This window comes from Apteryx mantelli, chromosome 2, assembly GCF_036417845.1.
Source record: "Apteryx mantelli isolate bAptMan1 chromosome 2, bAptMan1.hap1, whole genome shotgun sequence".
NCBI classification, from domain to species: Eukaryota; Metazoa; Chordata; class Aves; order Apterygiformes; family Apterygidae; genus Apteryx; species Apteryx mantelli.
Window position 1 is genome coordinate 76850095 of NC_089979.1, and position 24631 is coordinate 76874725.

General features: G+C 41.0%; 1 protein-coding gene across 4 annotated transcripts in view; it reads left to right on the forward strand.

Moving 5' to 3' along the window:
* Nucleotides 1-446: 446 nt before the first annotated feature.
* CARMIL1 (capping protein regulator and myosin 1 linker 1) overlaps nt 447-24631 on the forward strand; it is a 203408-nt gene continuing 179223 nt past the window's right edge. Inside the window, exons 1-2 of one of the 4 annotated variants that reach the window (XM_067290920.1) lie at nt 447-589; nt 4461-4558. In XM_067290920.1, the coding sequence (XP_067147021.1) occupies nt 550-589; nt 4461-4558 (138 nt within the window). In that variant the 5' untranslated portion in view covers nt 447-549. The remainder of the gene's footprint in view (nt 590-4460; nt 4559-24631) is intronic. The other 3 variants (XM_067290921.1, XM_067290918.1, XM_067290919.1) reach the window with 3 other exon arrangements.

The following is a 24631-nucleotide window of genomic DNA, read 5'->3' on the forward strand; positions in this document are numbered from 1 at the left end:
CGGGCGACATGGCTCCGTGAGGGCGATGCTCGCGGCTGCCGCCGCCTCTGCCGCGGGGTGCTCGGTGGGCGCTGCGGCGCCGGCGGCGGGCGGGTGCGGGGCTCCCGGCGGCTCTCGCGAGGTGAGGAGGCCGGGCCGGGCGGGCTGGGGGCGAGGGCGCCGAGCCTTGCCGGGGCCGGGTGCGGGTGCCGCTGCCGGGGCCGGGGGGGCCGCGCAGGGGCAGGCGGCGGCGGTTGCGCCGCGGGGGAGGAAGGAGGCAGCCGGCGCGGGGGGCCGCCGCCAGCGGCTGCTTGCGGGCGATTCCTCCGCTCGGAGATGCCCCTCCTCGCCGCCGCGCCGGCGGCCGGGGGAGGCACGTAGCGCGGCGGAGAGGGAGAGGGAGACGCCGGGACCGAGGCCCCCTCGCTGCGCCCCCAGGCACACGCCCGCCCGCCCGCAGCCCGCCTCCCCCACCGCGCTGGTTTCATGCTCGCCTCGCTTTGCGGAGGGACGGCGCGCCGCTGAAGCAGCCCCACGGCCGGGCACCCCCCGCCGCCAGGCAGCGCCACCATGGCCGAGGAGAGCTCCGACGTCCCCAAGGAGCTGATAGGTAACGGCCGGGGCCGGGGGGGTGGGGGCGAGTTTAACGGCCGCCGTGCGGCGGGGAGCGGGCGGTGGGGCTCGGAGGGGGGCCGCGGGGGGAGGCTGTGGGGCCGGGGGGGGGCTCGGAGGGGCAGGGGAGGCTGTGGAGCCGGGGGGGGGCTCGGAGGGGCAGGCGGGGGGCGGTTGGCCGTTGGCCCCGCCGCTGCGGGGGGAGGGAGGCAGCAGCGCGAGGCGTTGCGGGGCCGGGGAGCCCGAGCGGGGCCGCGGCCCCGGTGCGGGGCTGGGGAAGGGGCTGGGATGGGGCGACCCTCCTGGGCGGGCGAAGGCAGGGAAATGCCCGGTGAAGCTGCGGGCTCGCCTGTTGCCTCCTGCGCCCCTTGGGTAGGGCAGCACGCACGCTGTCACTCGGTGGTGGCAGGCCCGGTGCGAGCCGAGGGATGGTGTTTCACGGAGCTGTAGCTTTGGATTTTTCTGGGCTTCGGATTTTTTAAAACTCGTTTGTAGCTTTTTCCTTGTGCATGCATGTGAACGAGAGAGGGTATTTTCATTAAAGTTATGCGGTTGTGTGCAAACAACCCCCCCATATCCTTTAGTACAGACTTAAGGAGTCATAGCTGCTGGTGAGGACACTGGAACTGCTGTTGTCACTATTTGGGAGCTTTTAATAAATAGATAATTCACGAAGTACGTTGGTAACCAGTGTCATCTGGGGATAGGGGGCTAATGATTTAGGCCTAGCCCTGGGTACCTTATTCAGGCCAAACTTCCTTTTGGTTTTAGTTGCAGTTTTGCCTGTTGAAGAAAAATCTCAGCATCTCATTTACATTGGAATGATTTACTTGGAGAATTGCTTTAATGACAGATGGGAGCAGGGATTTGTCAGGCAACACCATACATGTTGCATCAAACACAGGTCTTGGAGACCTGACTTAGTTCACGTACACTGTGGCTTTTCTTTGGATTTCTTCAGCCTGTGCTATTGGTGGGAACCTGTTTTAACATTTAGAAAATCTTTGTAACAATCTGGATGAAAAGCTGCTGTTGTCACAGACTTTTTTTCTGTATGAACTAAGTAGCTCTAGTTTGCAGTCCTTTTAATGAACAAAACATGGAATTACTAGCTTTAGCCTATAGATTGACTACTAAAAGGTGAGAAGCTGAGTGTATAGTAGAAGTAGGTGTAATCAAAACCGGGAACTCTTCCTTTTTTTAAAATGCCTAGATATGCTTAAGTATTGAGATGCTAATGCATGATCAGTGCAGATTCATGATGAGCACTTATGCTGATATGTGATAGGTGGGGTGTGGCGCATTAAGAGAAGGAGCAAAGCTTAGCATCCTAGGGGATTATATCCTCTATGGCTTTACACAGTTTTAAGAATTAGCCCCAGTTCTGCCACCGCACCGTCACCTGCCTTGCTTTGTCAGGGATCTTCAGGGGCATGTGGATCTGTTCACGTGGATGATTTGATTTATAGCAGTATTTTGGTGTCTGCATGTTAGTTAGTATTAGCGTGTTAGTATTTCAAAAACGAACTTTTAAAGTAGACTTTTTGGAATAACCCTGTGTTCTGAGAACAGTATGAAAGGATGTGCCATAAAACTTGGTGATTAGACACAGAGATTAGACTAGGAATAGGAGTGTTTGAACTGCAGTTTTTGTTCTGTTACTCACTTCCTGTGTGACCTTTGTCAGGTCGCTTAGGTCATAATTTAAAAAAAAATCTAGTAATCTGGATCTGTTCTTCTGAGTTGTCAGTGTCTGAAGGTAGGCACTCTTAGTCTGAGGCATTAAAAATTAATGAGCACTTGAAAATATGAGCCTTAAGCTTATGTTTCCATCCCTTAATTTGAAAAACTACTTCAAAAGTCCGCTTGCCAACAATATCAAGGAATTTTTCTCTGTTATTTAGGAAAAATCTGTGAAATTCAAATCTTAACTTTTTGAAGAAATGTTTCTAGCCCTTTCTGGCAGACACAGCCTTATGCTTCCCTGAGTCTTAGCTCCCAGGCCTTTTCTCTCCCTATCACTTTTTGAAGTAACAGTGGTGAGGCTGAAAAGCTGCAGTCATTTGCACTGCTGCTCTTTAGGAGCTGTGGGAGAGCCAGTGGAGACGACAGGAGGCTGCTCTCCCGCACTCCAGGTGCTTCAGGAGGAAGTCCCCTGCTAGATGCAGTACCTTGAGCTGCTTGTTAGAGAGAAGAAACCAAAAGGCAAAGGCTGGGGGTGGAGGTAAAGTAGTAGGGATAGTAGCACAATGCCTTTTTTTTCTGCGATGAGATAGGGCTTTCCTTTATGAAAAAGAATGTGTGGTAAACTTTAAAGTCCTTTAAATTCCCAAACAGGGACAGAAATACCAGAAACAGGCATTATTTTTAAGAGAGGAAGTCTCAAAACCCGGCTTGTATTGGGAGGATTGGGCTGGACTTTCCCCTTCTGCTTTGCTTACCTGGCTCCTTCCCAAGCAGTTGCCCTGGGAGCCCGGCACTCTGGCAGCCTGCCACAGGGCTGCCTGTGACTTGGGGCAGCTTCCCTGGGCAAGCCACTGCTACCCAGGAGCTTTTCTTTCCTCATTGGCAAATCAAAATTCCAAGGGAAAACATTCAGATTTTGCAGAAATAGCTCTTTCTGGCAGAGAGTCACTCTGACCAGGTTTATTTTTGCCTTTCACGCCCTTCTGCCTTCCAGGCAGAGTTCATAAATGATGTGTTATTTGATTCAGTCAGTTATTCTGACTGTCAAATGAAAATTGTTCAGAAAAGCCGCAGAAATATTGTAAAAGCCTTAGGAAGACCTTATTATCCTGAATTTTAGTCTTTAAACTTATGTCTGTATAAGCATGCAGTGTGTGTGGGGGGGGAGGTGGAGACTTGCCTTCTGGAGATTCCAGTTGTAGTGCTGGAAGGATGTTCATGTGTTTGAAAGATTTCTCTTCCTTTTTCTAAGGGGTTTGGGAATGAAACTTGTGGAAGGTGCGAGATTGGCTCTTCTAGCCGAACTCCTGTGTTTGTCTAGCAATTACATCAGTGCTAGTAATTGTATAAGATTTCTGACACAGTTCCATGCGCATGCATTCCCTCCTGGCCAGGTTCAGACCTTTAGGGGAGAGGCTGGTTAGTCAATATGTTCATTCAGTACTTGGCAGAGAGTGCTGTGTGTGTATATGTGTGTGTGCGTGCGCACATATATATGTATGAAATATTATGTCAATTAATGTGATTTTGGGGTTGGTCCCGTGAGGTGGCTATGTAATCATTAGGACTTGGACTTGGACTGGGACCAATACTGGCTCTCACAGCCTTCACTGTACAGCTGTCAGGTGTTGATACCTGGAAGTCTGATTGGTTTGCATTGCAGCTTAAATGTACGAGCACTTGGCTTTCCATTATCTGACCCATTTGGCCTCCCTGATATTAACAATAAAAGGCTAGCATTTTTGCAATACAAGTAGTTAATTGACTTTAACAGGCTTTTCAGGTTCAAATAACAGCAAACTTTGCTCGCTGTGTTTTAGAATGATGAATGGGGAATTGTTATGTTTTCCCAGAGTAGAGCTGAGCAATGCTGAGGCTTGTCTTAGGAATGTTTTTGATATGTAACTAGCACTGGAAAGAAATATCAAGTTAGGTTTAGAATATTGGCATATAAAATCTATAATCTCATCATAATAGGCTTAAATTATTTTGTAGATGACATACTTTATAAAGTTATATTTGTTTTATAGTGTGTTTAGTACTGATGTGCATTCATGAGACTTTCATGAGTGCAGCAGTTGGACAACATAGCTCTGAGTCTTCTTGAAAGCTTGACAGTGGTGTCTTGTTTCCCCTCTCGTGTTGATGATGAAAGTATTTGAAGGTATTTTCTTTTATTTCAGAAAGTGTCAAGGATGTTATTGGGAGGAAAATCAAAATTTCAGTCAAGAAGAAAGTAAAGCTAGAAACCAAGGGAGATAAAGTGGATAACAAAATCTTGGTAAGTATGATATATTGACTCTGATTAAATTTATGGAGGAGTAGCCAGTATTTTTTCATAAGACATTAATTCTCCCCTTGAAAAATTCTTTGTACTGTGTATGTACTATAAACTACAAATGTTACTGCTTTCTTGCTGGCTTGCACAGCAAGTCTCTGTGTGTGTACAAGCATGCACATGTACACACGTGCATCACAGGATTATGTTCAGGGTGGGATATAGTGTTGTAGATTGGTGCTAAGAAATTATTATTAGAATGTGTTCTAAAACAGTTTGCTGGCTTTGCTGTTTAGGTTTCCCATTCACATCAGTAGGAATTTTGAGTGGACAAGAAATGCAAAATCAAGCATGTAGAACTATATATCTGTTGAGAATCTTCTGAGGCTGTTATGCAGTGCAGAATAACAGTAGTGCTATTGTGCTTTTTAAACTCAAATGACTATTTGTACTTTTTAGTATTCTGTGTTAAGTCGTGCATCTGCATTTAAAAGGAATGCTTGCTGTGTGGGATCCTCCATTGTCATTTCTAAAACTGTAGTGGAGGAAAGTGTCAAATTAATCTCACTGAAGTATGCTTTCCTGTTTTCTCAAGAGTAATTTTGCTGGCCTCTTTTGATAAGAAAAAAGATGCAGTAATGAGCTGGTATGCATGTGTATGATCTTGAATATTTGGATGTGCAAAAAGAGATGGAACTTCATTTTCTTCTTTGTTTCGATGCCCTTGTATTGGGAGAACTAGGCTAACAAATACAAATTACGATAGTGCTGCTGTAATATTTTGCGAGATGTTTGAAATTTGCTGCTTTGTTTCAAAAAAATGCTATTGCATGTTTGAAGGTTTCATTGCCAAGACTGTAGTTACAGATTTTATGTGCCCTCCCCATGTAGCTATTCTATTTTGTCTTTAAAAAACCCTTCAGCTTATTCATCAGTTAAGACTTATCTTCATAAAGTGCATGTAGCTTATCCCAGTGCAGTAAGACTGTCAATAGTAGTCTACTTTTTAGTGAGAACAGCTACTTAAGGCATTTGAAATATTTTCTGCGTAATATCTACCCTTTTTATATATAGCTCCTGAGTCTGCTGTTTCTGATTCTGTACTGGAAATAGGCTGACTATATGAATGGTGATTGATCATCGCTATTTATTTGAAAGCCTTGTTTACAGGGGAGGCTGACAGTTTCACCGAAGCAGTAACACTTGATTGACTTTTTGACTTCTACAAAATCATTATTGTTATCGATAGTGAAATATATTGTGGAAATACTGTAATACTCTTCAGAGCTGGTGGGACCAAAAGAATGTCAAGCTTTGAATCCTCAGTGAAGTTTCTGAGAGATGTACTACTCAGTAGTAAAATGCCTAAATATGATGACTCAGATCATTCATGTCTCATTTAAAGTCTGATCTCCTGAGCTCTTAGGTGAGGAGTTTAACCTTTTATAATTGGAAAGGTATTGAAAGGGAGGGACCCTCTTTAAGAGGCTCACATGTTAGTGAGCAGTTCTTGTGCATATTGTCTTTAATGTATGGGGTGAATCTTTCTGGGGGTGAATTGCTGAAGGGGGTGTTGTCTGGTAGAACCATCTGTTCTTTCATGCAAACACACAGAGGATTTATATTGCAAGAAAGAGAGTGTTTTCATGCTTAGGGAAACTGACTGTTGACTGCCAGGGTTGAATCTCATCTTTACTTCTGCCACAGAGTCCTTATGTGAAGCTGTACAAACCATGAATGCCCTTTTTTTCACAAAATTTCTCTAATTGCATGTGTGTGTCTTTTATTTTATATGGTTTCTTTGCAGAAGTGCTAAGTGCTGTGGCTGAGACCAGTGGGGGCTGTGTTTCCTTTTGAGGATACAGAGCTCTCTGAAATGGAGAGCGCTCTGAAGAAATGATACCAGCAACGCCTTAAGTTGGATATACCCCAGATTAGTGGAGGTTTATTGTCTTGACACACTCTTGTTTGTACAGTTGTGTTTCTTATCTGTGACATAGAAGAGGTAGACCCTTCTCTCCTCAAAAGAGTGTTGCTGAAAATAAATGACCTTGCTTGAGAAATATGTGTGCGCTTAATGATAAACACCACAGGAAAGCCCCCAAGGAAATTAAGATTTTTTTTGTACTGCAAGCATGGTTTTAATAGCAGTCAATAAATAATGAATATGGCCACATACTGGCCAGTGAGGGTAAAACCGAGTCTTGAATTGTTATGCCTTGTATGCTGAATGAAGTGTTGGCGGCAAAAGCAATTCGGTAATTAAAGACTATATCCTTAAGTGAATGCACCAGAGGACTTAAATGTGATTGCATGGGCAACCTCCATGCCAGCGCTCCTTGACTCCAGAGAGCTTAGTTTTGAAATGTTAATGTTCTTTTGAACATGGTCTCTTGAGTGCATGTATAATAATGAATTGTTTTGAGATTGTTTTGTTTTTAATTTTATTAATAGTTGGATGTTTACAAGAAAATTAGGTAATGTGCAGTGGGTCCAGCCCTTATAGTGGAAAATGCCAGTTGTTTTCAGTCTAGCTAAACCCCGAGCTTTGATGGAATGTACTCAAGGTTTTAGAGGAAGTCGATCACAGAGCTTGGCACACAACCCTGGCTCCCAAGTCTGTGCTTTAATTAAATGCCCTCTTATCCTTCCTTCCTAGGAAAAATCCAGAAAAATCAGTAACACTTTCAGAAAGGGAGATTATTTAAAAATTACTGCAGTTTGCAGGTAGCTATAAAAACACTTGACTTCTGGTGTATTGGAGTATGAGTACAACTATCTACTTAAGTCATTGCACTATAGCAAATTCCTCTGATAATTAAGATGGAAATTAGAATTTGAGAACGAAGAAAAAAGTACAAAAAACATGGTGTTGCTTGAAATCAGGCCCTTACATTAACGTAGTGCAGTTGGTGAATCAAGTCCATGTTTGCCTTAAAGTGGGTTTAGGAGCTCAGCTTTGGGTGCCAGGGTTTCAAAATTGTGACTTGAAGTTATGATATAAGCCAGGTATTTTTTTACTCTGCATAAGCTTGCTGCTTCAGTAATCTCAATTTGCAGTTACTTAGTTTTTCAATTAGTCATAATGATATAAGCCAGTAAACATGGCAAGCGTGTCTTATCTGCAGCTGATACACTGGGTTGTGTCTCGTCACCCCAGGACTGGAGAGCAGATCAGGGACGGTACCAGGACAGCCACCCTGCAGCGGTTGCCAGGTAGGTCCGGAGCACGGAGGCAGGTCCGAGGTCAAGCCAGGAAGGCGAGTCAGTGGGTCAGCATCATCCAGGGACATGGCCAGGCGCAGGCGTAGCTGCAGCGGGGCTCGGGCCAGGACCAAGGCCCAGGGTGTGTGCTTAACTGCAGCTCTGGAGTGAAGTGGGGAGCCCCCGTTGGCTTCCCCCAGGTCTTTCCCAGTAGTTGGCACCCAGTTGCGCACCTTTGTCATTTCAGAGCTGCCCTTGGGCACAGGTAGCCCAACCGCAAGGGAGCCCTGCAGTGAGCAGCTGTAGCTGTCTCCCTGTGCCCTTTGCCAGAGGCAGAAGAGTGCTAGCCAAAGAGCGAATCCCGCCTTTTTTTGCATTCTCCGCAGTTCTCACAATAGTAGTCTTACTGTCTTAAAGTAAATAAGAACTTGACCATTTTGTAATCAGATTGGTGATTGCTTTGTGTGTGTGGGGGGGTTGTTTGTTTGTTTTGTTTTTTTGAGCCTGGTTTCCTATGGGAATAAGGCTTATGATATCATGCCTGAGTGGCTGTTGTGTTCCCTCTCACTGATAACTTCTGTACTTTGCAACTGGTTTTGCTGGGCATGTAGAGTCTCAGTTGTAATGATGCTACTGTTGGTTTTATGAAAAAGCCAGTCAGAAAAAGGAGAAAGTTTACATCTACTCCCTCCCCTGAGGGCCCCACCTTTTGGGACCATAAGGGGTAATGGCAGAATGCCCTGTGTCTGGGAAAGGTTTGTGTTTTGTGTTGTTTCTTAACCCACAGACCTCAGTGATTATCATCCACAGACAAACCCCCATAGGAAATCGGGCTTTTTTAGTTTCAGTGTTCATGGTGGTGCTTTTTTCTTTTTTTTTCCCCTCCAAAAAAACCCATAAGGTGTTTGCATAGTGTTTTGCTCAATATTTCCTAATACAGTTTCTTCCTATCAAATTTATTTCAACTAGTTGCAATCACAGAGAAGATAAAGGCTGCATACTGAACACGTCTGACCAGTTCTTTAAAATACCAATGTTTTCAGGAGCGGTTCATGGCAGGCTAAAATTCCAGGTTCCCTATTACTTTTTGTTTCTTTCCTAAAAGGGAACACTCCTTATCCAGTTTCCTTTGAGATTAGTTTTCCTTTCCAAAGTAAAATTATTTTAGATGTTAAAGATGAGGAAATATTGGCATATCATACTTCCTGCAGATGACTAGGCTGTCTATATATATGGTTGGTCTGTTGGTGGTGGTGCGTTTTATTTACTTATTTTTATGTTTTCCTAACCTTCAGGTCAGAATAGTGTGATGTAGTAACCAAGAGCACTTTATTAGGAAATTCCATTGAGGAATTTGTGTTATGCTGCTGCCCCAAGGTTATTTACATTCTCCTTGTGGTAAAATATCACAGTGCTACTTGGCAGGTACCTCTCCTTGAAATGTACTGTATGCCCCAGCATGGGTTTACTGGAAGTCACTTTGTCACTTTCTTTGAGACTTAATCTTGCTATTGATGTTTAAAACAAAATTTTTAGTTGGCTCCTGTCAAATAGGTTTATATCTGGTCTGTGTGTATGGTCTGAGACTTCACAGTCTACTTCTAAAGACTAATTTATTGAGTGGCATTCTGTTAAAAATCTATCTGTATTTACTTTTAAAGGAGAAAATAACTTGGTCATTCTGTGTGCTGTCCGTTTGGCTGCTGAACACTGCTTAAACAACCTGGCTGCCTTTAGCAAAGCAGCTGAGAAAAGCTTGTACAAGCTGCTCTGCCTGTTCAGCTATAAGGATAGCAATCTCCATGTGGAGACAGTAACATTTTGCACTACCTTAACTATTTTGGGATGAAAAGCTTTGGCATTTGTTTTCCAGTGCTCATCTTTTGTCTTGATCTATCGATGATATTCCATTTGAATAGAGATGAACTTCTGTATCTACCTAAGTGCAAGTGTGTTGCCTTAAAAATATTCACTTATGTATTAAATCACTAAGAGCATGAAGCTCACTGGGTTATCCAAGGTTACTTTTACATTAGCTGTGTGCAATTTCTCACATTATATCATGACAGCTGGTGTGTGATAATGATGTTAAATATGGACATTTTTTAGAATAATGGTGTTTCCTCTTCTGTGCACAGAACATTGAGTGTTATGACATATATCTTAAGTGTGTGTTTATGAAGATGAAAGGAAGTAGGTGTTGGTACACCCCTCATGTCAGGAAGTCTAAATAAAAGGAGGTAATCAAAAATACTTATATGGGAAAATGTATTTTAATACATTTACAAAGCACCTATAAGACAACAATTGAACTATGGCCATTAAGATTGCTACAGAAAACTGAAATAATAAGAGCACTGCTGGAAAGAGAATTTATTAATCCCATTATGCAGATGTATATTGTCAAATGACATATAGCTGCAAAACAGAAACTGTTTAAAAAATACTCATTTATGTGCAAGTTCTATTGAAATCTACATTTATATTATACACTAATTTATAATGTTACTTTTTAACCTTTGGGAAAATTTATAGTCTTAATGTTTTGATACTGCGGTCGTGCATGCAAATATTAAAATCATCTTTGTTGAAATGTTTCCACTTTTAAGAAGAGAAATTGGCCAGTCAATGGAATTGAGTAAGTTGAGAGGAAGGTTTCTCTTTACTTTGGATTGATGGGGTTGGGAATTGCATTTCTTTCTTCAGTTTCTGCTTCCAATCCCCACTTCCAGTTTTCCTCCTTCTCCTCCTCTTCTTTATTTCCACCCTATCCCTCACTCCAAACATCCCTTATGGATAGAACCTTATGTCTTGTGTTTAAATCAGGGTTGACACTTGTGTAGCTATTTAGAATAATAATAACAATACTCTCTGTGAGGTTGTGCTTGGGCAGTCGGCTCCTTACCCTCAGGTTTGTTTGCATTAATGGTATGATCTAATCTACTCTCTTAATTAAATTGGCCTTTGACCAAACTGAAACAGTCCTTTTTCTCTGGCTACCTAGGCAAAATGTAGATTTTCTGCAGTCTTGGCACTTCTGTGTCCTTTTGAGTGCAGCCCTGCGCAGAGCTGTGTGTTTTCTTTGACACTTGGTTCAAATGTAGAAAGCTTCTTGCGCATTTTGAGAATATAGTGTATTTTTTGTGCACTTGGAGAGAATGGTATCATGATTACCTCAGAAGGGCAGCTTGCCTGCACTCTTTCTTTAGTTCCGGGCACCTGATATATGTAGGAAAAGGTAACTAGCCTTTTTGTGCCCTGAAAGTGCCTGCTTTTGTTCTCTCTTACATACTTTTCATGTGAACACCCAACTGCATGCATATATCCTTATCTGTTGTCTGGGAAGAGGAAATGTAAGCGCTTTCTCAGCCTTCACAGCTTCTGGATTTCTCTTTACAGTTGGAATAGCTGTCAGGAAAAAAGGAGGGGCTGGAAGCAGGAGTCCACTATGGCTCTAAATGGTTCATGGGATCTTTCCCTCTATCAATTTTTCATAACCCAATAAACCAGTCTGACTTTTAAACTTTCACACTCTTTCCACTTCTTTTACTGCATGTGTAATGTACCAAAGTGGTTTGCTAATGTACTTCTGTTTTAGAGTACCTGATTCTCTGCCACTACTTTTTATGAAATGGAACCTTCCTAAGCAAGGATTTGCATTGAAATCTGTGTATAAAAGCGGCAGAAGAGAGAATATTACCATATAATTTCCCGAAATTTGGCAACAAAAAATAAAAAATGAGTATTAAGGTCAAATTCTTGTATCTCATTCTTCTCCACTGATGGCTTTTTTTTCCCCCCAAAGAAAGGAGGCTTAGAAGGAAACAATATATTTTTATTTGATGGACCAATATAAATGCAAAAACCTTGTCCCTTTTTTTGTTTTGTTTTTTCTTCTCACTGCTTGAGAAAATACTTAATATAAGAAAAGGGACTTCTCACACATGAAGTGTGGTTCACTTTACTGAAAGTGATGTGGAGGACAATAAGTTTGAACTAGGCCACAGGATCTGCTAATTGAAAAGTTAGTGCAGCATACTGTGAAAAATGCTTTTTGTTGCTCTGAGCCCCTCTCTTCAACCACTGTTTTGGTTAAATTGGGGAAGGCCACTGATTTGACTGATTATTAAGATATTTACTTTGGATCACCTGCAATTCTGCTTCATTTTTTCTCATGGTGGTGGCAATTTAATTCTGTGTAGAGTAATTACAGGCCCAGGATGTAAAATTATTCTTTAAATATAATTGCTGCTAAATATTCTTCATATTGCTACCAAAGTCCCCAAGCTGATTTCTGCCCTTGTTCCTGTTTAATCTCTCTCTATTTCCAGAACATCCACTCTGTAGTAGCTCATGAGTGGTATCTTTTTTTTTTAACGATAGGTTCCTTAATTTGAACATTTAAGATGACAGACTGTTGTTATGAAAATTTAATTTTATGAGCCAGAGTTTGATAACCCAATACTCCTGTAAGAAACTTGACAAAATTGGCCTGCTTGGTGAGTGAAGAACTGCTCAGCTTCTGGGAGACAGGATAACAGAGTAAGGTCCTTGTATCTGCAGGTTGTGATTTTTTTTTTAGTGTTAACAAACTGAAGCATATGGCTGTTGGCTGGTGAAAGGTCAGGAGAACGCGTCATATTGCTGGTGGTGAACGTGAGAGAAGTAGTGCAAGATGGAGAGGGAGATGCAGCAACTCCCCTAAGTGGAGGGCTTGTGATAGTGCTGTAAGAGTCAGGTCAGAGCCTTTTGGAAGAGTGATGGAAGGACAGGAGTTCTAGCAAAGAGGACAACGCTTCCTTCCCCCCAACCCAGCTGAACAGCACTTACTGGTTGTTATATTGCTGCCACTCTTCAGAGTGTCTTGCAAATGAATCCCGAGTCATTTGCCTGTGAGAAAGAATACAAATTAAGAGTACAAAAGCCTGTCTAACTGGTGCAAAGGTGCCTGCAGGTTAAAACTAAGAACAGGCTCCTAACTGGAAGGGTTATGTTTCTGGATCTTCCTTGCAAAGTGACCCTTATTTAAAAAAAAAAAAAAAAAAAAAGATGGGGCCGGGGAGGAGAGAAATGTGGGCCTGACTCTGGGGTGCTGGGCATTCTGCAGCATGTTCCCTTGGCTAATAAATGACACTTGTATCCCTGCATGTAGTAGAAGGCCTGTGTGACAAGTGGATGGGCTTAAAAACGGTGTGCATGGGGATGGAGGAGGGGATGGAAAATGAAAGCAGTAGAGTCCCTTAGCAGTTCCTATTCTTCATCACTTTTTCAAGCAGTGGTTATGTTTGTGTCTGTGCTTTTAGACAGGTCAATAACTAGATTAATTTTTTTCCCCTTTCTGCAATTAAAGTGGTGGTTAGCTCTCTGCAAGGTAGACGGCAGTGTGTTTAAGACTTATGGAAGCACTTTAATAGCCACTGCTTAGGAAGCTGAGGTCACTCAGAGCAAGCCATTTCCATTTCATGCTCCTAAATGCTTAAAAGGAGCGTGCCAAAGGAGCATGCCTCTAGCATGTCTTTATGTAACAAGCATTTCAGGCACATGCCTCTCTCTTTCTCTCTAAACACATCCTCAGTTCTCTTACAAAACAGCATGCTGCCCTTGTACCTAAAATCTTGACAAACTACTGCTTTTTGGGGGACTTCATGAAATGTTGAGGATTTGAACTAAGTTATCCAAACCTACCTGTTCTTGGAGCCTAGGAGGAAAACAAGGTGGTAATACAGTTGCTACAGAGCAGTTTCTACTCAGAGCTGATTAAGGAAGTTGAATGGTTGTTGACCCTGATATGAATTGGGAGACGGGGCACTGCTGTGTTTGTTCAGGGCTGACCTGTGAATGAAAAGGCTTTTCTCTCTCTCTGCCTTCAAGGCCATTAGCAAGACCAAAACTATTCACACAAAACTATTGATAAGGGGGAAACCTTTCAAAGGCTCACCTCTTAACAAACGCTTGAGCCTGGTGCTTGAGAATGATAGCATCTTAAAGCTGTGGATTTGAGCTTCTACATTGATGCAGATTTAGAGGAGCTTTGGAGGGATGAAGGTAGGTTAGTATAGATGTTTGGATTTTTAGTGAGGCTAGCTTAAACTGAAGATCTCATCTTTTGGTGTTTATGATGTTGCCAGTAAATATCTAAGGAAATGATAAGCTTGTAGATACTGATGCATTGAACAGTGATGACTTCTACCATCTTGGTAGGTCTATCCTTATTCCAAATTTAAAATATACAATTTTTTTTTAATACTTGGAATATAAAAATGTTTTTAAAATATAATGAACAATTTTCTTTGGCTATGTCACTGTTCATATCTCCACCTTGCAAGTGTCAGAAATGCACTGTGTTCAGGCTTTTAGCTTTCTGTTCTCTCCTCCCAAATGGCTGGAACGCCCACATTATTTTGTGAAGCATCAGTATATGCTGTGCTGAAAGATCATGCTTGTTGCATACGCTATTGGTATCTTTATGCTCCCTTTCCCACCCTTCTGTCTCCCTCTTTGCTGTCGTTACATCTTCTCTGTTTCAGCAAGTCCCTGGAAACTTTTCTGTGTGCAGACTACTGTCAAGGCTTGTGTTTTTTTGTTTATTTTGTTTATTTTTTTATTTTTGGTCTACCCCTTCTCTTATACTAGTATCCCTGTTTTCCCACAGTGTATAGTGTACTTCTCCAATTCTGTTTCCTTCCCTTACACAGGTAATACAAAAATATCAGTATCTCTGAAAATATGGTGGTAATGGGCAGAACTGCATAAAATATAAAAACGGCTGCCATCAATTTATTCTTTGCTCTATTTACAACTGTACCTGATTCAGCTAGCCAGGTAGCTAGTGCTCTGCTTCCTTGTTCTCTGATTTTCATTGAAATTCACTCTAGGTCTATGTTATTTATGTCATGGAAACAGTTTGGTTCATGCTGGCGATTATGGGACTGTTAGTATGGCTTTGGGTTCTTTCCACCTCTGCCAAAGCAGCTTTCTTTGATAATTAAATATTGCTAGCATCTCAAGAGAGTGCTGCACTCGTTATGGTTGTCCTGGAGGGAAGGAAGATGGTATGATATGGACAGTCATCTCTGGCATCGTTATCCCCAACCCTCTGGGTAGTTGGGTTGAAAAAGGAAAACAACAAGAAAAATTAAAGAACTAAAATATAACATGGCAATTTACATATAATTAGCTGATGTGGATTGTGCCAGAGCAGTCTAAAATATTGAAAAAAGCTTAATAATTGCTTGCTCTGTGACTACTGTGCTGGGTTGCCCAATTTTTATGGTTTACTTTTTGCTTTGGGTAGCCGTTTTCTAACATAATTGATTCTGCAAATGAGTTGACCTGTGAGCTTATCAGGTGTGATCTATACTACTTCCCTCACAAGGAGTTCCCAGCCACTTTTCTACCATTTCCTTGCTTAGCTGCACAGTGTAGGCAAACTGCTAGAGAAGGTGAGTGCTGAGTGTTCTTAGACTTCTGTGTAGGTGCCTCTACTGAAGATTGAAAAGCTGATTATTTGGAGGAGGGAGTGTGTTTAATCTTTAGCTAAATGCCAAGAAAAGTCTTCAGAAGCGCCTCATTTAACAGGGACATGTGTTTTGTTTCAGCAGTAAATAGTTGCTATTTTTTTGCCTCTTATGAATGCCATTGCAAACAGTAAGATGTACTGGTCTCAACTCTTAAAATTTGCATATTCAAATTAGAAAGATTTTGGGTGGTTGCAGAATTAAAGCTAGCTCTAAAAATACCTTGCCTTTTTTCCCCTCTCGTTGTTAAACTGTGTTCTTTGTCAAAAGGCTAGGATTTATTAAACCCAGTAAATGCTTATTGTAAGCCTTTGAAGTATATTTTTTCACTGCAAATGTTTTGAAAACATTTAACCCAAAATACAAAGCCTAAGGATGAGTTAGCTTCCTGTGATATTTACCATGTAATGTTATCCTTTAAAATCTTTCCTGTAACACTATTAGATTGATCTCCTGTTGTTTATATGTGCGTGAAATTGTGTGAAATTAAAATCCTGAAGGTTTTTGTATGGTGTTAATTTATCACAAATGTAGACTTAATGCAATTTTAGTAGGTCTTGGTTCAGCCTGAGTGGTTAACAAGTACACCCAATGTAGATTATTCTTCTACTTTCCTGTTTTATATTTTTATAACTCTTCAGCTGTTTATTTTGGAATTTTTTTTTCTCTTTTTTGGGGGTTCTATTTACTGTCACCTTAAAGATAATATTGAAGACAATTGTTTGAAATGAAGACTGCCCTTAAGGACATCTGTGTTGTTTAAAGAAACATTGGCAAGTCAGCTACTCAGCCTACCCTTTTGTTTCTGTAAGTGTTCCCATCTTCCACTGCTCCCTAGTATGTGATTTGTACGGTGCTGCTCTTCCTTCACCCCGGAGCAGCATTAAGTTTGCTCGGAAAGGGGTCAGTGAATTCTGCTTGACACATGGTGTTAGGGACCTCATCCTCTCTGCCTTCCCAGGTGCTGCTCGCTTGGGAACCAGAGCTACCTGGTGCTAATGATCCCTTGCTCTGTGTAAATGCAATAGAGCATCAGGTTAGCTTAGATCTTAACGAAAGAAGGAACGCTAGCATGTTTATATCTCAAGATACAGCATACAGAAAGCTTTACTGTTGAGTAGCCAAAGCATTGCAGCTTCACAGCCTGACCTTTCCTCACCTCAACTTGTTCATGTGCCAGCGCCCAGAGGAGGAGCTGGAGTAGACTGGGCTGTGCTGGTGGAGGAGGTGTCCCTGCTTGCACAATTCCTTCTATAATTCTAGATCTCTTTCGTGCCAGATACATGAATTTGCATGGTGCTGCTTGATTTCAGAGCTTGATGAGAACAAAAGATTCACTAGTTTAATTCTTCAGTGCACTGAAAAAACAGTAAAAGTGTAAGGGAGTCTTATCAGAGGGGACTACTTTCTCTGACCAGCCATTTCATTATGCACAGTCTGTGAGGAGCCAGCATCAGAAATGATTTGCCAAATAATCATCTGCTAATTATTTTTGTTTTATTAACAGTACTTTTAAAAAAAAAAAAAACTAAGCTTATGCAAAAGGGGATATACAACCTGACAGAACTGGCAAAAAGAAGAGAAATAACTTTCTGCACCTCCCTATGTTACTGTTTCTGAAGTGATAATATTGGCTTTTCCTGGAGCATAAAGAAGAAGAACTGGCACAGACAACAGACTTTCAATGAGAAGCCTGGCAGGAGTTAAGCAAGCAGTCTCAGTTGTGCTTTGCATTTTTGTGTTCTCTTAAAATATATTTTTCATGGATCAGGCAAAGGGACTGTTCTAAATACTGTTCAAATCTCACAGGGCTTTAGTTCTCTGTGATGTAATTAGAGATCCTTTGATAAAGGTGTTATTTTCATATTTGTTTATTTATGCCATTGCAGTTACCTTTGAAAGAAAAACTGTTGTAGTATCACTGAGCTGCATGGGTTTTATTTCTATAGGAATACCATTGTGGTAAATTTGGCAAATTGACAGAAAATTGTTAAAATATATGGGAGACCTGATAGAGTGCAAGGACCTCCCCACCCAAGCTGTGTTTCAAGTTGTACGTTAGCCTTGAGGTCCTGTTCTCTGAATTAAGAATTAAAATAATATGCTGAGAAAAATCCGTCAAACATGTAAGATCTTGATACGTCTTTGGGAAGCCACCTGAATTGTTTGGTACAGTGCAGTTTTACTACCTAGTGTCTTGAAGGACACTGAACAAGTTGGATAAACAACTTTAAATATTAGGAGAGACTTGGCCCTGCCTTGAGGAACTGAGGGGTTTTCATAATTGACCTTTGGATAATCTGATTGCGTCGTCTAAGAGAACAAACCCAACAATGTGTGGTCATGTGGAATTTGTCCTGCTGTCATTTAAACTTGGGGGTGGTGGTGGTGGAAATCCACTCAACTCTGATCCGTTACACTTCTACAGTTTCTGAATAACTCATCAGCTCAGTTATGTTGAACTGCATTTACTTAGATGTGACCAAGACCTGATTCTGGTTTGTTAGTTCAACTCTAATCTCTTGCTTCAAGTACAGAGCACTCCCAGGTGGCTTTTGGGTCCCACAGTTGCAGGGTGAGAAGCAGAATGGATGGCTCTATTTGGAGTTTCTTGCACAGCCTGAGGATTAGTGGATCTGTTGGTGCAAGATGGAGCCAGGCCAGGTGAACTGGGCATTAGGTTAATGCTTAGAGCATTTTGAATGCATCGACATGAGGAAATTTAGTATCTGGGTTACAGAAGCCTCCAGCAGTAACGTTATGTTCCTAGTATAGGAAAATCTTCCATTTCTAAATGTTATTATTATTATTTTTTAATTTCCATGTAATGGAAAATCTGTCCTGAGCTTGTTTTAGCATTACATGGAGGTAAAAATTCCTAATAGTTTGCAGTTATTATTATATGTGTTACCACTGTGTGCTAACATTGCTTCAAGCATCTGTAATAGGAATATTGATGTTTTTTCACCTCCTGTAGGCAGAGTTCATGCGTAAAATTAGCATTTAACTTTTATGTGTATTTAATAATGATCCCTCCCATGAATGTATACCAATGAATGTAATGTTATACATACCAGTGCTTTAGATTGGACTGTGACTTACAGAGCCCGTGTATTACATGTTACCTAGTGTATACATACCTCCATATATATATATATATATATATATATATATATATATATATATATTTCCCCCCCAAAAAAAGATTATTACCTTCTACTCTTATATTCTTATTTTAAGGTCAGTAGAGTACCAGAAACAAGAGGCAATGAAATCAAATCTTTTGAACCCAGCATGTTGCCTCTTGCATCGAGATGATGTTCAGCTGCTAAATGTGTGGTTTCCCCAGACAACAAGAATATCTCTAGGTTTTGGAATGCTCATTTGTTTCAGTCTGAGCACACTCTTCTGTTGACACTTGCTGTGAAATACTGTAGCCTGGTTTACCTTCTGTGTTTGAGTTCTTGTAGTTCTATTTCATTTATTCATTATTAAACACATGCTTTCTGCTTGTCAAGTGCTGCAAAATCTCTTTCACCGTGGCTGAACCCAAGAAGCTCCACTGAGAAGCTGGAAGGATTATTAATTTTTTTAATTCAAATGCTATGTATTTCTACCTCCCACTGAAGTACCATTCAGTCCGGACTACTTAGAAGGCTGGTAGATTCTTTCTGTCCCATCTTCTAGGCAGTGGAGTCCTGCAAAAATGAAATATCTAATATTTCTGGACTTACATTAAAAACAAAAAGAGTACCTTATGTGTTTGAAAATGTGCTTAGAGGTTTGATAGTATGAACATTCATTTTCTGTTTGGCCCTAGTATATAAAAATATGTGATATGTATGCTATTGTATGTACTTCTATACTAATGTACAGTAACTTGTATGCAGTCCCTAATGAGAACACACGTAGTGCATAAAACTAAAAGGCCTGCTTTTCTGACATGAGTTACAAGGGTTCAGGATTTCTGAAGATTTGATTTTAAGGTACCCATATTTAGACATCCAGAAAAAAATGTTTTTGGTTTATTCTAAGCTTTATCATTGTTTGAGAACAACAAACAAATCAAGGCTTTGTGTTTCCTTCCTAAACTTTATCTTGTGTAAGCACTGGGTTGTCCTTCTGTTTTTTATTAAACACATTCTGACTCATTTTTGTTATAATATAGAGAGTCCTTTTATTTATCCTTAGATCAGCGTTCTAACTGCAGAAGCAGTCCAGGCATACTTTGTGCTAGTCCAGGACACCAGCTTTTACTCTAAAGGGAGGAAAAAGGGGTTAATTGCTAGGTCTTTGACAAGAATATATTCTTCTGCATATAGAGTTTTTGGTGCTGATTCTTCTTCTTGGAAAATATAGTTATGGTAGATTTTTAGCTCAAGTCTTCACCTATAGTTATTTATTTGTTTGTTTTTAAAAAAAGGATCTGATGTGGGACTTTAAGCTTCTTTCACTGTCTCTTTTTTGTAAGATTCACTTCTTGGGTCAAGAGAGGTAGCCTCAGGGCTTCTCATGCTGTTGTCTCTAACACCAGCAGTGACCCTGAGACAGCAGTTTTACAGTTAGAATATCTAACAGTGGAAGAACTGACTCTTCCCCCAGAGAAGAGCAAAGAAATATGTGGGAGGTTATCTGGAGAATATTTTAAAGAAGGGCCAAGGAAAGGGAGATCAAGGCCAGAGGAATTGCTCAGACTTGAGTGAATCTCTCTTGTTTTCTGTATTTGACAAACTGCAGCTGTGAGCCCTGGTCTTCTCCCAGGCTACCTTCTGTGTGGAGGAAAGGCATGAAGCTGAAAAGAAACCGATGGAGCTCAAGTGGCTTTTGAGAAGTTGATCAGGCTAAAAGCTAAATGTTTCTCGACCGTTTTTAGTAAACAAGTCCAGGGAATGGAGCCCTCCCATTCTCCAAACTCTTGAGTTTTATCCATTCTCAATCCTGATCTACTTGGCTCTTCCATAGCTAACTAGTTCATGTAGCATGGCTTTCCTTCATTCTTACCTGGCTAGTTGTGTGTCTGTCCCAAGTCCTATGGCTGGTGAAATAGGGTGTAAGGTAGACCTCGCATGTGGCAGATAGTGCAAGCCTAGGAAACCAGAATGCTGCAAACCAAGCCGACCATGCCGGGCACCAGAAACCAGATTCTCTTCCTGACTTGTACACTTTTGGTCCCATACGCAGTGTGGAAAATGTGGGATAATTCTTTCCATGCTATATCTCCATAGAGAAGAGATGCTGGATTCCAGGATAAGTGTAGCTAAGGACCCTGCCTCTTAGCACCCATGTAATCAGTACCAGGTTGGTAGCAAAAGCACCAGTATCTCTTACTAAGGGATACTTTTTCAGTGCTGTAAGTGCAGCTGTGAGGTGCAAGCTCTTTCTTTCCAGTAACGCTGGATCTACTGGAACACTTTGTTTCCAAGGTGTGGGATCAAACTTGCCTTTTAGTGCTGCAAAACCCCTGAAAGTTGTGGGAGCGCTAACTGGAACTGGAGGACTAATCTGCAGTGAATAAATGATTGGATAAGTTTGTATCCTTACTTCTTCCAGCTGGTGTTGTGTTTACAAGTAATGCTATGGTGTTTGTTTTCCAGGTGTATTTAATACTTCTCTTCCTTGGAAGTCTCAGACATAGGTGCAGAACCCACTATTCAGATGCTTCACTGTGGCTTATTGGATAATTGTTTGAACATTGTTTCCATACCCAAACTTGCTGGTCCTGTGAGCATTCCTGGTGTAAATACTGATGTTCGCCTCCTGCGAAAACTCCTATGGGCGAACCTCACTGTTATTTCTGTCAAAGCTTTTTTCAGTAAACTCCTGTTTCTCAAACATTTGTGGAAGGAGTACATGCTCGTGCGTGAGAATACGAGCATGTGTGGCTGTTGATACTTGTTGAGAACAGTGCATCATTCTGCTACCTTAGCCTTGCTATCTGAAAACAACACTTTACTAGGACTTCTGCTGCTTTTTTTTTCTATTCTTTCTGCCTTTTGTTGTTGTTCTGGGAATGACTGCAAACAAATCTAAACTTTTCCTGTGAAAATAGAACCTTTTTTTGTGCCTCTGGCCATGTAACATTATATCAGGGTATGTGAGGATGCTGTTAACAGTGAATTATGGTGAATTACACTACACTGTAGCTGTTGTGTTTGTGGGTGAAAAGGTAGAAAGTTGGGACCTGTCACACAAACATTTTATAATGGATGTTTCTGATAACAGAAAACCAGAAGGAAAATCTGTTTCCTCAAGTTATATTGACAACCCTGTCTACTGTGGTACTCATTTCTTTGGATTTAATGGTAGTAAAAATGCCTGAATATAAGCTCTGAGCAGTATATTGATAACTGAGTACATAAGTATGATTATTTAATAGCTTTAAATACTTATATGGAGATGCATAAAATCCCCTAGCCAGCAGCACCAAATATCAAATGGGGTTGTCAGTTTACTGTGGCCATCATGTAAGTCTTAGGCATGTTCGTGTTGAGCTGCTTTCTGCTCCCCCCCCCCCCCAACCAAACCAAATCAAATCAATGGCTTTTTCACCAGATCTGAAAGATAATTATTTGATTGGAGTGAGGGGGATTGTCTAGTAGCAAGGGGATAAATGCTTTAGTCCTCGAGTCATAACTTGTTGGGACCAGACTTGGGACCTTTCAGCAGCAGTCTGTTTTCAAAAGGAGGCAAATTCTTTTGGAAAGACTCCACTGACTCTGCAGCAGGAAAAACACACATCAAGCAAAAATGTGGTTTCACTTGAGCTTGGCAAACCAACTCTTTTCTAAATAATACTGTTCTAACATTAGCTCTGTGCTCTGCTCATGAAAGTGATTTCAGTGTAGTTCAGTGTTTCCTGGTTTGTGCCTCCAGCTCTCCTGGGCAAGTGTTGCCCCATTGCAGGGCAATTTAGTGTCCTTATATTGTACTGATAAGCTATGGCATCCTGGGGAGTTCAAGGGAGACATACCCCATCAACTTGGGTGAGTAAATATGAATCTATACATAAAGAATTTTCTTTTACTCTATTTAGGCTTCTCCTCTGTTTTCAAAATGCTAACCGTTTTTATAAGATCTATGTGATGTATTTGCACATCATAGCAAGCAGAATATTTTGCAATATATTTGTTTTTGAAGGGAAAACCAACTGGAAAGGAATTGTTTCAGTCTCTGACTCCCGAGAATATCACCTGCAACTGAGAAATAAAACTCTTCCTTGAAGTGAAACTCCATGCAGATTTATTGCTAGTAAGTAGGGAAAAACATATTGCAAGGCAACACAAGCTTTTGACAGATTTTAATAAATACACAGTATGCAATGAGAAGAAAAATATTTATGGTATTACAGATCTGCTAGTTTTTAAAATAACCTTGAAAAGATACAAGTGCAGCTGTTCTTGTTAGGTTAATGCTAAAGTATCCTTGGTAAGGACAAAAAAAAAAAAAAAGTCTGGTGGGGGCTGGGTCAGATCATTGCAAGCAAATACCCTGAAAACAGTCGCTGGTGTCCTTAGCATCTGGTATGACTGAGTTGGAAGGATTTGAGGCAGACTTTAAGAAGGTGTTTTAGCATTTGGGAACCATCCATGAGTATTTATCCAGTCTTAACTGATCAGACTGAGAAAGTGGTATCATTGCCAAGAAATTAGCTTGAAAGCAATTCTGCAGCTTCTAAAGAAGCAGCTATTGCTTTTTTTTAGCTAAGCAGTGGATACAAGGTACTAAAATTTTTGTTGGAAAAACTGGAGGTTTTCTAACTCTAGGTTGAGCTTGGTTTTGGGATTGATTTCTGAAATACAGGAGGTCTAAGATAGAGACTGCCCACTTGATTTGTGTAGTTCAACAGAAAGAAAAGACAATATTTACATGTCCAGGATGCCCTTTGCCATAGAGTGAGAATGGAGAAGGGCCATATTGAATGTTCATGAATGCTGAAGTGTTTATTTTCTTTGCACTTCTCAATTGTCTGTGTGCATATTGGATAAACTGACTGTCCTGGAATCTTCTTCATAATCTTGTAAGAATAAATTGTTTAGTTATGACTTGTCTAGTACCGGACAGGATTAAAGTTTTACTCAGTCTGGAGACTTTTCCCTTACATGCAAGAATGTGTAGCATAATTCTTTCTCTAAAAGTTAACCAGTTACCATTTAAAATGTCACTAGGGTTTAAAAATACATTTGGAAAGTTGTCATTTACTACAAACTTTAGGAGCTCATGTGCTGTTGGAATTTTTCTGCTTAGCTACATGACTGATTAAACCAAAATCCCTGGGCTCTGTGACAGTTTTATCTTTTCAGTGTAGCATAGTGGAGAAGCCACTTCACTTGGCTTATTTTCCTCTGTAGGAGAATCTATCGACCCCTTAAAAAGTTAATGTAATAGTAATGTTTCTTTCTATGAGGAACAATTCCCTTATTGTTTTCCTTCACCTGCTTAATTGCAATTTCTGAATGTTTCATCAGGGTGTTGCACCCAGATTTACAATTCACAGGATGTAGCATGGAGGAAAAATGCTGAAGAAATTGGTGGTGGTGTGGATAATTCTATGTCTGAGGAATAGTGACCTGATATCAAAGCCACACTTGACTTTTGTGGGCTGTCTCCCACCTGTGCTTAAAAAAACAAAACAAAAAAAAGAACAAAAAAATTGATCTCTTGGTAATATTAAAAAAAGGAGGGAGGGAGAAATAGAGAGAAGCAACACCCTGTAGATGCTTTGAAGAATAAAATAGAAATAACTTTGAATCCCCTCCTTATCCCAGAAGCTCCTTTGTTATTTCTTATGCTAAACATACTTGAAAGATCAAGCTATTTATGCTGTTTTTTCATGTTTTGTTGCTGGTCAGAGGGGAGCAGGGGGGAAAGTTTTTTCCAGATAGGGCATAACTGCCTGTTACTGTTGTCATACTGTGTTTTCCTGTGTAAAATGCTATGTTGAGAGGTGTGGTAGACAGTAAGCTGAATAGACCAGGACCGTTGCAGGACAGTTTTACTAAATAGTGTAGACAATAAAGCCAGGTATCAAATGGGAACGTGGCAGAATAGCTCTTGCAAGCTGTAACTAGTGGACTTCATGGTGTCAAGAAGAAAAAAGCAGATTAAAACATTCAAATGCATTTCCTCCCTCCCCCTTTCCCAGCTGTTGGATCTTTTATTTCAGTCAGTAATGGAAATCTCTCTACTGAGTTTTGAATGAATGGCTTTACACTGCACTAGTGTTAGGTACTTACTGAGCCTCATTTCTAAAAGATCTTGCAGTCCGCCTCAGTTAACCCAACTGCTTTTTTTGGAAATACTGTTTTGGCAGAGGCTTTTTCACATGTATGATGAATGCACAAATAAACCATTGCAC